At 42.1% G+C, this 14,558-nt stretch overlaps 1 protein-coding gene across 1 annotated transcript in view; it reads right to left on the reverse strand.

Annotated features, from left to right (window-relative positions):
* The window catches only part of LOC131291107 (protein gone early), a 52,217-nt gene extending 42,299 nt beyond the window's left edge, over nt 1-9,918 (reverse strand). The window contains exons 1-2 of the mRNA XM_058320297.1: nt 9,504-9,918; nt 8,132-8,322 (exon numbers count right to left, since the gene is read on the reverse strand). Coding sequence (XP_058176280.1) covers nt 8,132-8,322; nt 9,504-9,918 — 606 coding nt within the window. The remainder of the gene's footprint in view (nt 1-8,131; nt 8,323-9,503) is intronic.
* Nucleotides 9,919-14,558: the final 4,640 nt, after the last annotated feature.

The following is a 14,558-nucleotide window of genomic DNA, read 5'->3' on the forward strand; positions in this document are numbered from 1 at the left end:
GCGTCTTCCACCGAAAGCACGTGCTCTCGGCGGCCACAAACGTGACCTCCTCCTCTTTCCCGGCGTTAAAGAAGTGGTAAAGTCGTGCCGTGGAAAATTTCACGGTTCGTTCACGCTCCGTTAGCGGTGGCTCCACTGCTTTGACAAAAAAAAGGAGGATCGGTTGAAGGAAGCTCTAACCAGAACCGTTTACGTCCTCCTCGCTGGACAAATGGAGCATCAGATTTTCGCTCATCGCCTGTGAACCATAAGGAACGGTGGTTTTTCCGCGCTCTGGCTTTTTTTTTCCTGTTTGCCATTTTGATGGCCGGGACTAGGACATTTTGTCCCATTGCCTGGTGTTTATTGTTACGAAATATGGCACCCCGGAACCACCACAGCGCGCCGCAGCTATGGAGGCGGGACGGGTGGGAATGTTTTACAACAATAGTGCAAAAAGGAAGAAAAGACAAACGAGATTGCGAGTGGTAAAAATCATGCACCCGGTGGTTGGTTGGAATTTTCCATCTCAATTCTCTTCCGGTTCGACGCAAGACAACCGGGATGAACAGTTTTCCTGGCGGTGGTTGGTGTGCTCTTCAAAAGCCAACAAACGAATTGATTGATTGCGCTGCGAGTGGAAGTGGTCCATGCCCTGCAAGAGGAGCGTAGGCATCAATTTTCGAAACTTCATGTTCATCTATCTCGACGCCCTTAACGGTGGTTTTAACCCAATTTTTGACGCAAACGATGAAATCGCAGATATCGCACGACTTCTGGAAGGCCTAACCCCGAAGTAATCGGCGATGGTAATGTACTCAGGGATGTTGGTCTGGGGCCGAGTAGCGTCCTTTCCGGCACAGGATGTGTTTTTTTTCCGGATCGTGGCGTCATGGTTTTCCCCGTAGCCACTCATTTCTGGGTCGAGTGACGGCCGGTTGTTGAAATTAAATATTCAATTAACTTTGAAATTTCCGTTCCGGTGCCAGTATGCGCGTATATGTGTTTAGTACTCTAGCTGGGTTTCAAAACGGAAAGCCCAAGATGGTTGTTATCAGCATCAACATGAAAATCAACGCCAGTTTCGGTTGTAGCTAAACATCGTCTAAATCATATTAAGTCTAAGCTTATATCTGGAAAAGCTTGTTAACAACTGTTGTCAGTCTCCAAATTACTAGATCTTGAGTATTTAGCTCAAAAGGTCTTCTTTTTACCTTTTTTAACACGTTGACTGCCATGGCTATCATTTTTGTTGTCATTAGTTCTAAAAAGTTTTTGTCCCATAAGTAAATGAAAATGCAACATAAAATATATAGTAATACTAGCTGACCCGTTTGATGTTGTTAAAAATGGGTTTAAAGGTCACATTATATTTCTTAAGTACATTAATTTCATTGTATTTACACTTTTTACATCGTAATAAGCTTATAGTGAGGCTGCTAATGATTATCATCCTTATTTTGTTATTAATCAAGCAGACCAATTGAATGAACGATGTTTTATGCACGCCTGGTAAGCCATGTATGACGTACATATTAGTTTTCTAAACTGGGTTTCTATTAGAGCTTTTTAAGAATCTGCTAAGGTGTATTGCCGATGTCTAATAACTGTTTGGAAAAAGTAGAAACTGATGGATCCTGTAGCATTTGGACGTACCTGTTTATGCTTAGCTAAAGTTTTTCAAAATTGCTCCACAACACCGATGAGTAAGGCAAGTTCAGGGGATCTTATGAGCATAGGTGGATCGTGGCACTACGGGAAGAGTTTGCCTGAAATCACCTGAGAGGAGAAACACAGTTCAGTTGGTCCCCGCAGTACGCGAATATTTGGGACCAAACGCAATAGCGTATATCGAATTTTCGCGTATTGCGGATTCCTCTGCCATATCGTTTATACTTCATATTGAAGAGTTGACACTGAGAGGGAACCGCTTATTTAACTTATCTTCCAAATCACTAATAAGCGTTCCATTTTTTCTATTCCAGTGCATATTAAAAACTTCATTCTACCAAAACAAAGTAAAATTGACTAATCAGAAGTCGAGCAACCCTATGAGCTGTCAGTTGTAAAAAATCGCGTATTGCTAATTCACGTATATCGAGTATAGCGTACTGCAGGGACCGACTGTATTACTGGAACAATCTTTATGACACTTCACGTCTTTGAGTGTTCTGTACAGCGCCTCAAGAGAATGCTTCTTTGCCGTGGTGCATTCTTCCCAGAAAATTATTTTTCACTGTTGCATGACCTAGGCCATGAGTGATTGATTTTTGATGTTTCATACGGCTTTTGGGTTCCTATTGATGTTTAGAAGTAGCCTAAATGATGAATGCGTCGTTCTACCTCCATTTTCAACTACAATTCCAGATGAAGCAACTGGTATTGCAATGTCATTGTTTGCTCGTATTTTGGAAAGCAAGAGCGATATGAGAAATGTTTTGCCAGTTCGGACTGGGGCATCCAAAAAAAGATACCACTTTGTCCCGTTGATACTGCCATGATAATGCGTTCGTAAACATATGCTTGTTCATCAGTCAACATTGATACGTTGTGAGAAACGATATCCAACATGACTGCAATATTATGCTGCAGTTCACGACTTATTTCAGTGTCCATCAAATTAGATGCACTTCGATTCGGCGAACCTAAAACATAATAATAACTTAGCGGTAAATTTTTAATTACCATGCAACGATCCTCGATACTTATCATAGCTTGTCGGACTAAATTCAGCGACATTAATGTTTGAACACACGTTTTGTTCTATCATGACTATGCGCCGCATTTTGTCCTGGTAACAGTAAAACTTACGCCACGTTGGATTGCATGTAAACGTGACGAATAAGCATGCTCGTATCTACTCGCGAGTTCATAGCCTCGCTGTAGTAATTATACTGAAATTCGTTTTCACAACACTGGTAAATGAGAAGGTTTTCTCACTGCTCTAAGCAACAATAATTTGAACACATATTCTACTACCACCAATTAACAACATTAGTTATTATTACCAAAAATTAACAAAGATTTTACTATCGTCACTTATATGAAACGACTTGTTTGAATTAAATTCACCACTTTTGTATTAAACTCACCACCACAGTATGTCAAAAGGCATGTTGCTGTGTCCGTTTATACTTGTTGTAGTTCACTTTATGTGTCATTGCTGAATGTAAACAAAACAAACAAACCAATGTATGACGATAGAAAATTGTAATTAATTAAAAAAGTATAAAATTTACAGATATGAGACATAGTTAAAAACCTATTCTTATACCTAAGGAACGTGTGTGCAAAGTTTGAGTTTAAATGGTTCAGTCGTTTAGGAGGAGTTTGAACACTAACACCGTGACACAAGAATTTTATAGATATAGATTAAAATCTAATTCTTTGGGAAGCTAAGTCTTTGCCTAGCCTTCGGAAACTGTCGGTTTTATAGATTATTTAAACAAATTTGATAAAAAAAAACATGTGTTCTAAAAAAGTGTGATAAAAATGCTTGGTAATCAACGTATTTAGTGTTCAACACGTTCCGTATCAAAATGAATTCTTACGACATTAAATGATCTCCATTTCTAACACGAAACCTATTTTGTGTGACGTAGTGTCGAACGTGCTAACATGTTGACTACAAAGCGTTTTTAGCACACTTTTTTAGTACAATCTGTTTCAATAAAATTTGTTTATAACATTTATTAAACTAACGATTTTTGACGGCTAGTCAAAAACTTAGCTTCCCAAAGAATTGATATTAAACATTACTATATTTTTTATGTTGCATTTTCATTTATTTGTGGTCAAAATCTTTTTAGAACTAATAACAGCTGGCTGTCAAAAATGATAGCCATGGCAGTCAACGTGTTAAATAAAACACCTTTATTAACCACCTCTAATTTCTCGTTCGATGCAGCTAACCGAAATCGGCTTTAACACTAGCACACCAACGGAATAACAGAGAGCATATCCAGCTCCAACTGTGCATCGTACGTTAATCAACATATTTTCCCTCGTGAGTCGCCCGAGCGCGTGATGCACACTTGATCCAGAAACGGTTTTCCGAACTTCCCGATTTTGATTGGCAAATGATTTACCACATGGTGTGCGCGCTCAACACCTCCCGCCTCCGCCCGCGTGCCGCGTATCATGGGGTGGGGGGGGGGGGGAATTGGCACCCCTTTTGCACAAGGGCTAGGGAAAAGCGCGCGGAGAGTTTGCTCATCGGCACCGAGCAAAGACTGGCCGAGGGTTTAGAAGCTGATTAGAGCGGGGTGGAAGGCGCGCACGGTAGTTAAAAGGGATGCGGGGGAGCGGGAGCAAGGGGTGGTAAGGGTGGGTCAGTGCGTACCACCCATCAAAACCGTCTATTTATGATGATGAATGGAAAGATAAATAGAAAAGAATAAGCCCGTCGGAGCTAGAGTGTGAGAGAGAGAGAGAGAGAGAGAGAGAGAGAGAGAGAGAGAGAGAGAGAGAGAGAGAGAGAGAGAGAGAGAGAGAGAGAGAGAGTGAGTGGTCAAGTGGCGCGAAAGCTAAATAGAAATACCGTCACCCGCTCGAACGTCCGCTTGTGTATATGTGTGTGTGTGTTTGTGTGTCCTGAAGTGGGGCAGGGTGGGAAAATGGTTCGACGGATCGCCGTCAGAATCGGAGGGCGATTTTGTATGTCCTGCTTTTTCCTGACCCAGAATAATTTCCCGCTCCCATCAATACGGGCTGGCTAGGTGAGAGGGGGGGGGGGGGGGGGGGATCAGGGGTTGTGCAACGAGTGGCGAAAAGGGGGGAGCGGATGATATGGGGCAGAAGTTTCCTCTTTCGCAGAAGACATCCGTGTCGAAATGAGGACCATCGGGTCATCGATTTTCACCTGAAGATAAAACGCCTGGATAAGTGGATGCGTGCGTTTTTCTGTAATTGTGTGTGTGTGTGATTTCACATAAAATTTTCGTAAAACTTTAGACAACGTGAAGCGAATTTTAAAAATGTTTGTTCCATTCCCATACAATTTCCAAATGTTCTCTAAAGTTTTGCAAGTTAGGTGGTAACGTCGAAGAGCAAGAGAAAGAAACGGAGAAGATGTAAATGGGAGGCATGTAAATAAGTTGAAGTACATCACGAAATGAGAATAAAAAAAACAACTCAATTATACATCACCCATCGAGACACTTGAAACAAAACATGGAAAATAAATAAGTGGAAAATGGTTGGAAAATCGGAAAACGCTCCAACGATCACCAGCGACAGCTAAACAACACTAGCGTGCCTTAAGACGTAGTCAAGTATGATATTTCATTCTCTTTGCTCATTTGATCTTTTTTTTGTTTTTGTGTAAACACGAAAAATAATATCAATCAAGGTATTACATTTTTCAGTTCCATTTATTATTTAACACTGTATTTACATAACGTGTCAAACTTGTTTGTATTGATCAAACGTTGATATTTAGAAAACGATGGTCGAGACCAAAACAAAAAAGTGAACAATTATAGCGTGATTTAAAAACAGAAAATATATTAATACATCGAATTAAACCATTCAAAAACGAGATAAAATAGTTTGTATTCGTTTCAACGATATTTACAACTCGACATTTAGTCTAAAACATATATGCCATAAACCCGGTTGGTGTTATCCTTGTTTCGCTCAGTGTATACCAAACGTATGGGGTAATTTATTCTTTCATACATTACTTCTCTACTTCCGAGAAACTTTTCTAAGTTCCTAACAGTGAGATATCCTTTTCCAATAATTGAATGCACACTTTTGTTTTGGTTTAATCAAAGTATTGATAAGATCAATTACGTGTCAGACAAAATAAATCCGTACACCTGAATATACTTCGACTTGGTTCTAATATACTTAACCGCGTTGAACAACTGTTCAACCCAAACTTTCCGAATTCAAATTCGTTCCCAAAATCAGTTGTGTATTTTACTTTCCCGGCCAGTAAAATGTTTTTCTGGCTCTTCGAAAATCCCGCTGGGAAAAACTCGTCATTCCCAAAACATCAACAAGTGTGCGACGGAAACGGCTTAGGTAACAAGGCGTCAACACGGTTATGCATGTTTCCGGAAGAGAGAGGGATAGGGGGAAAAATGCTAATAGGCAGGCGTTAGTTAGCAGACACATCAATTATGTTACTTTCCTTGGCTTTCTACACTCTCTCTCTCCCTCTCTCTCACGATGGTTAGTAGTGGGTGGTTTTTTTTAAAAGAAAAAATTTCCCCAATTTTCCGCGACAGAAGCGCACGGCTCGGAATTGTTGAGCAGGAAATCTCCACCACCGAAAGCCGATCTCGCGCTGACGGACGCGTGACTTTTGTTGTTGGGAAGCCATCAATCGACGGACGAACGGAAGGAAGAAGAAAAAAGGAAACACAGACACACATCAAACAATCATTTATCATTCCCACCTTCCGCGGGCGCTCATTAGCGGGCAGCTAGCATTGAAATTTTTCCATTATGGAGGGGGGAAAACTCTCCACCCACCCATCAATCCCGACCGGAAGCTGCTCTTTTGATTTTTCTCGCACAATTCCGGCACGTGGGTGTGTGTGTGTGTGTATGTGGTGGTTTGTTTTTCCTTTTAACCTGACAATAGTTTCCGCGGGAAGATTATCTGGATGTTTTTCCCTCCCTATTCCTGGAGATCAAGTCTGGAATGTGTTGGACTTGTCATGTGGCTTTCCCTGGATTTTCTCGCATTCGATCGGAAAGAAATCGGGAACATATTTTCTTCGATTTTCCGGAGGTATCGAACGTCACGTGCACGCCATAATTCGGGACTACCACGTACACACGCACAATGACGGAGTGACACCTTAAAGATTTGGTAGTCATACGGTCGGCACAAGTCAAACGCTTGCAGTGTGCGTCGATCTCTACCGAACGAAAGTTAATGAAGCGACCGGGAAGTTGAACTCCCTTTGGGGGACGTGGTCGTCTTCCCTATGCCACTTCTAGGTTAGTCAATAAGTTTGGAGTGGTAGAAAATTCCATATTCAATGCCATTTTAATATGTCATCTTTGATATGAACCTGCTCCAAATGTCATTTCGATCCGTCAACTCATTCTTTTATACAAGCGTCTCGAAGTTGATCTGTTGGAGCATTATGCAATAATGGAAACATCTGAATATCTGGCTGTGATGAAATTCTTTGTTTTGGAAGGCGTTGAAGACGAGTCACGCTCTCTCGAGAACTCCAGAAAACATTGATAAAATATCGGATATGGTTTTGGAAGATCATCGAACAACTGTGGATGTGATAGCTGACACCAAAGGCATGCGACCGAACAAGGTTCATATGCGGGTTTCTGAACAACATTTGGAGCGATTTCGAAAGTACAAAAGAACTACGGATGAGACTTGGGTCTACCATCAGGATCCTGAATCAAAACAAGAGGATTAGGAGAGGTGAGAATCAGGTTCTTCGTGGTCGTAGTCCCGTCGAGGAGGAGTATTTTGCGGATCTGCCAAAAAAAACCATTTCCGTCATGCCATAACAAAGTTGGAAGATCGTTGGACCAAGTGCATTGATCTTCTGGGAAACTATACCCGAGTGATAAAAATGATTACCTCGAAAAAACGCATTTCCGCTTTCCAAACTTATTGACTAACCTAGTATATGCCTGCCGCATGTAGGGCAGAAAGCAGAAATGAATCAATAAATTCCCCTCATCTGTGGAAGATGTTCTCCTCCGGACCAATTATGCAGCCGAGCGGGAGACGGGAGACCGTTCCTTCTGTGTATTTCGACGTCATCCAGATCTGCCCCAAGATGGCGACACAGGCGACGTGCAGGTGGACACGAGGGTTTTCTCCAATCTCCTGTTTATACTTCCCTTTTGGGTGTGTGATTTTAAAACATATTTGTATTTTACTTGCCACCCGGAAACGGAAGCGCCATCTGATGTGACAAGGCGATAGTCTGAACACACTCGGAATGAGGCAATTTTCATGGATGGCAATGGGTAGGATGATAAACTCTCGGGCAGTTTGCCCAGAGAACATCAAGTGAGGAAGGTGGGAAAATGATAATTTCAGTCTTCAGCAGCGATAACCGGTTGGTCCAAGACTCCACCCAAAAAAAAAGGGGAGCCGTCTCTGACGTCCTAGAACTGTTTTGGGGCATTTGTGTATCTGGTTCGCTGTTCGTACCTGTTTGCTCGCCTCGAGACACTCCGCCTCGACGCAGACCTCCTTGCGCAGGTAGGCCGGGATCCGGGGCCAGCAGATGGCCAGCACGACGATGATCAGCAGCAGCACCAGGCAGATGACGATGAGCAGCAGGAATGGACGTTCCGATTTCTTCGACACGTCGAACAGCTTCAGCAGACGTTCGTACATGCCTACGATTGGAGGAGGAGAACGAAAGAGAAAGATAGTAAACACTTAAGAACGTGCGCAGTTCAAGCGAAAGGATATTGGACGACTACTCAGTACTTAGTATCTAGAGTATACTTTAGGATTTCGTAATACTTAAGGCACATGTACGAAAGAACAGAACGTAGGTTGTATTCTTTTTGTTATTTATACAACGACTTTGAAGTTAAATGTAATGTACTAGCTTGTAGGGTTAAGGTTTCCAGTATCAAGCAATTGCGGTTATAATGAGATAACGATGCGATCTGTCAAACCCTGATGCAAAAAGTGAACAAGAACCAGAACCGCGTCGTGTTTTAGACGTCGATTCATCTCATTTACTTTCCGTATGCGTGTTTGACGGATCGCGCCGTGGTAAAGACCTATTTCTCAGGACGACGATTTAAATGTATGAAAAGGCCCGAGAAGAAGACATTTCTACAAGGCGATCAAAGTAAATACAAAGAATTTAAATAATGAATTTAAAATTCACACTTCAAGGTTGAAGAAAAATCCATTCCCACGACGAAATCACAGGAGAAAACGGCATACGAACAAGGAACTTGGGAGGCTAACTAATGCATCCAAAAGTGTAGAATTTGCCATACGATTTATTTCAAATGAACTGAAAGGATTATGTTTGTGTAGTTTTAAGTTTCTTACATGCACTTCAATGCAAATTTCGTTAAACAAATGCTTTTCTGAAATTGTTTGATATATCAACAATAAGTAATGAATGTTTATACTGAACTTTAAGGGATTGTATTTGATCATTTATGATTTACGAATTCATTCATTCAATTATGGATGTAATAATGTTTGATAATCTATTTTTCTGAGTTACCACCATTTTCTCTATTGTTTAAAATGTTGTGTTCTCCGAGGAACAATGACTGATGTTTTATAGAAATTATTAGTGGGGAGACTTTTGTTTACTTTTCCATTTCCAATTGATTTCATCAAACCTTAGTAGTATCTTTTGAGCACTATTTTGTAAGAAGCGTGTTCATTGTAAAAGAGGGTACATTAAACTCACACTTAATTAGCGCCTTACACGGTTTGTGTTTGTTTGGGAGTTTATATCTATAACATTAATCCTTGACGTTCGTGCAAAGTGTTCATATTCCGTTTTTTTTCGTATTTTCAAAGGGATTGTTCCCGTGCTTACCTCGTGGGAAGTTCTTGCGTCGGTTTTTGATCGGCTTGTAGGACGAACCGTTCGCCCCGCCACCGCCCCCGCCATCCGCCGTATCGATCACCGACACGGCCAGGGCGTCGTTTCGCGTCAGGTTGCCGTTCTCGGCGTCATCGAGCAGGCCACCGGTCGCCCCGCCGTTCGAGCCATTCCCGGTGTCCCCCACGAACACCGCCGTACTGCCTGTCCCCTCGCCACCACCGCCGCCCTCGGAAGCGCTTCCCTTCTCCTGCAGCAGCCGGGCCTCCTCCGGGGTGTGCGGATGGTTACTTCCGGCGGCCGGCTGTGCCAGCCCGTCGACCATCGTGAAACGTCCCGCGCGGCCACCTCCACCGCCCCCACTCCCACCACTTGCCGTAGCACCAGCGCGAGCGGCCGATTCCGCCATTTTGTATCGTGTCTTTTTGAACTTGAGAATTTTTAATTCCGTGCTCGGTGTCGCGTTTGCGCCAATTGGTTGGTGAAGTCACCTCGTCTTTATCACCCGCACCCCTCCACTAACCCCTTTTACCGCCACAAACACACACACACACACACTTCTGACACAACACTCACTTTCACGTTCTTGGAAGTTGGACGGGAGTGAATAAACCAACCAGTTTCCTTGACGTATTAACCACCTTCGTCTAACACTTCGTTCGGAGGCCACCGATCGACTGATGAAGCCAGCGCGCCCGCGGAGTCCTTTTAAGGGTTGCGCCGCCCGACTCTCTTATCGCTGGCTGGCAGTTCCACCGATTCGTTCCGGATCCCGGCGTTCACGACACGATCGTTCATGAGCGGCTTCCCAGCGGCCGGGGTAAAGGGTACGTACCTACCAACCGGGCGCAAATCTTCGCTAGGGTCTGGGGTTTGCTGGAAGGGCTACGAAAAGAAGCGAAAAGAGAAGAAAACAGAAGGTTACGATCAATACAGAAGGGTTCGGAAGAGGAGTAGTAACGAGCAGCGCAAAAAGGTACAATTTAATGACTTTTTGTGGAATGAACGAGAAAACGGGAGTTTCAAATATCGTGTAGTCACATTAATATCTGAAAGTGTTCAACATATGTGGAAAGCAATTAAAACTGATCAAAAACACTTTTCAGAATGGGATAATTTTGAATTCAATATTTTAGGAGACTTTCTAAAACCCATTTGACAAAGTAATATTGGATTTAGTACTTTGTAGAACAATCTTTGGTACTTTGGTTCCATTTGAAATTCTTCTACTTTCAAATTACAGTTGTTAATAAATTCGTATTGCTTTGCCCTTAATCTATTCAAATATTCGTGCCATTACAAAGACAAATTCAAATACATAAAAACAAATATATCATGGCTTATTATTGCTCTGCAAAGGCAATACCCATCATTTAAAAATCAAACAAGCACAGCGTATATTCGGTGGCATAACTGATAAACGGGAAATAAGTTGGTGTAAATGGGAATGAATGACTTAAACAATGATTAAAGTAGATTAACTCATACCCTAAGGTCAAAAGAAATTGAATTAACTAGTCATATTTCGCTGAGAAAACCTTTTCTGGCTACATTCTAAATATTAATATTATTTCTAACGATGAGCGAAAAGTGTACGAAAATAATAACAAGAAGTGCGGTAACTAACTCATCATAATCACCAAAGAAATCAATTTTTAAACCCTGTAATACGAAAGTAAAGGGTACTATGCAATGATATCAATTGTAAAGCTATAAAATAAGTTAATTATAATAATAATAATAATAATAATAATGATAATTGATCACACAAGTGAAATGTCAGGTGAAAACAACATTGAGTAAGTAATTGCATTGAGTATAATTAATTTATGGCCCCGAACCCGTACAAGGAACTAAAAGGAATCATCAGTACACAAATGAACAAAAAATAATGATCTAAAAATGTTGTTAGAAATATGAGCTAAAATAGCAACAAATTATCCGAAAACTTGTCCGAAAGAATACTCGGGCAAGAACAACAATGAAAATAAGAAAAAAAATCTAAAAAATTGCTGTTTTTCCACTTGTCATACAACAGATATGTCAATAAAAAGAGAGATTATTGAAATCATTTTCAATTTAGGAAGATCCCATTATATGACTTGGAGAGAGAAATGAGCATACTATTCCCGTATTATATTTAAAATTAAAAAATGTGATTTTTGAGGAGTTAAATCATCCAACCTTTGACTCCACGATTATGATTCTGATGGCAGACGAAAAAACACGAAGAAACGTGTCGTGCAATAGTCAGGAGGGTGAGCAGCACGAAACACGTGTTGAATGCCGGCGAAAAACTGGTTGACTGTCGACTTGAAATAAGCAATCCATGCACGGGGTTAAACGATGCTACTCCCGTAGGAACGCGCCTTCGCACCTAAGTGGAAATAATAACAATCAATCTTCCGGCGCAACAAACGGGTCGGCGATCGAGAAGAGACTTGTGTCATTTTCCACCATCGTGTTTTCCACCGCGCGCAATCCATCAACCCGTTTGGAAGTGGGCCACGCGGTATGGTTGCACCTGTTTGCCATCCGACGCGGGCAGCGGCTTTTCTTCTCGGGAAAACTAGCCCGTCTACAGGTTTTTTTTTCAGTTGCGGGTAGGAAAAACACCCAACTCCAAGTACAAAAAAGGACAAACAATTGGTTGGTGGTAAAAGGTGAAAAGGGCGGATTTGTCGAAATTACGCACACGTAACATCACACACAACAAGCATCTCAAATTTTCCAAACCTCTCGCGCTCTCCCTTCCTCTCCGTCTCGCCTGGCTCCTCTTACAAGCAATCCATTTTCCGAAGCCGATCCTTTCAAGCACCGGCAAATTGTTTAAAGTGTTGGCAAATGGCAAAGTTAAAGGAATATCGGACGTCGAGAAGTATCAACAACCAACCGACAGGCCCCGGTGGAACACGCCCCACCCCCTCAATCCCTCCTCCCACACTAGTGGCGACGGCGTGTCATCGTCCCTTTTCCCGGAGGCCAAGTATAATTTACGATTTGCAGCCAAACACAGATGAACGACGACGTGGCGGGCCGGCGTAGGTAGGGAAAATGGAAAACCTCAACCTCGGCGACTCTGAGGAGAGGGAGGTCTCTCTGGCCGTCCCGCTGCGTACGGTGTGTGTGCGAACGATTCAAACCCGAAAAACCCCCCGCCGATGATCGCCGATACACCGAGCTCGAGACGATTGGGTTATTTCAGTGCGCGGGACGCATTCCATCATTTTGTTATTGTTTTTGGCGCGCGCACTCTTGGACCTTTTTCCCACCCAACGCCGAATGGTTTACACCCCACCCCTCCCCCCCCCGCACCGAGCCTAAAGAAACATTGGCGCGTCCCAAGAGGCAAGCATCTCAGAGCGGTTACGAAATCTGCACGACTTGTGTGTGTGTGAGTATGTGCGACTGTCGAGAACAAGTGTCAAGATTTTTCTCCAGCGTTTAGCCAGCTCGTCACCCACTTCTTTTGGGGGGAGGAAAAGGGGGAGGTGGGATAATCCTTATGAAAATAATAATAAAAGAAAAACCTTTAAACCGCGACAGTCGTCGTGTACTGAGATGCCTAAAAAAACAAAAGAAAACTATAAGTCGCGCCCGGTCTAATCCTTTGCTGAAAGCGAGAGAGAGGAAGGGGGGAAGCGGGAAAACTGTCACTGGCTCGTAAAAACCGCGCTCGTAAAAACCCAACAACGACCCGATCGTTGGGAGAATATCGGTGCAGTTTCCGTTTTCCCACCGACCTCGATGGGTTGAGGTTTTCCACCCCCTCCTCCCTCCCACCTCCTCATGAACGGAAAATGAATGCATTTCCAACTGGTCATCTGTCGAATACCCATTTTTCCCGACCCTACCGGAAGCGAGTCGTTAAAACCGAGTCGAGTCGACAAACGAAGAAACAACTGTCACGCTTTTGCGTTTGATGGAAAATCGGTGGTGGCAAGTGTGTGTGTGTGTGTGGTTTTCCGATGCACTTTAACCTCCTCCGAGGGGACCCCTTTTCCCTATTTTTATTACTCTAATGAGCGGCGTGCGGGGAAAACATATTAAATCGAAAACCGGAACACAGCAAACCGTCGTCGAGCTTTATTCCGGGGAATTAAAAATCGAACAGCAAGGGCAAGGAAGGGCACGGGAGGGCAACGTACGTGAGGTTGCGCGTACGAGTCCCCTTTAACTGTTGGTTTTTAAAACCTGTTCGCAGAGTCAAATGCTGGCTGAGCATAAAAATATCGAACTCAATTTATTTTTAGAAAAAATACGTGATAATTCCATCAGAACTTGTTGACACACATTGGAATAGGAGTCATTAAGGAGGAAAATGTTGCACGTAAGAGTATCCTTTCAACTCAATTCCAATACACAGATTCTATTAAAAACGGTCGAGTTTAACTCTTCACAGCTCGACTTACGTCTTTTAGCAATAAGGTTAAGGTTAATTAAAAGATGACAATCAAATGAAAATAACTTAAAACTGTGAAAAAAGTGTGCTAATGATGTTTTGGCAAAGAAAACAAATCTCTGTGTCGGCAATCAATCCTTTCCTTTACTCATTTACAACCGTTGCCACTAAACTTTATTTAAAAAGCTGGAAGGCTCGTTGTCTCTGGCCGAAATTATAAATATAAAAAAGAAAATTGTGGGTTTACTAGAGAAACACACTGTAACAACAGTAAGTATTAATTGATTTATAGTTTAAAACTAACTTGTGCCTATAACCATGACTTTGTTACCGATTTCCTGAGTAAATTTTTATTTGTGCTTTTCGAAATCGAAACGAAGTGGTAAATTCGGGGATATACCCTTATTTTTTTAGCTTACAATCATTTGTTTGTTGACAATCATTGCGTGTCTTTTTCAAATTAAAGCCAGTACTAAACTTTAAATTTGTTAACAATTTTGCCACTCTTTGTATTTTCATTTATTCATTTTCTCTGTGGTGACAAGTAGCTCTTTTACTTATCTGTATTTTGGATTCGAATCCTTTTTTGGAATTTCGATCTCAGAGGCAACTTCTAACTCGTTTTGTACGTTTTATAATCACAAAAA

Source organism: Anopheles ziemanni, chromosome X (genome assembly GCF_943734765.1).
Source record: "Anopheles ziemanni chromosome X, idAnoZiCoDA_A2_x.2, whole genome shotgun sequence".
In the NCBI taxonomy this organism is placed as follows: Eukaryota; Metazoa; Arthropoda; class Insecta; order Diptera; family Culicidae; genus Anopheles; species Anopheles ziemanni.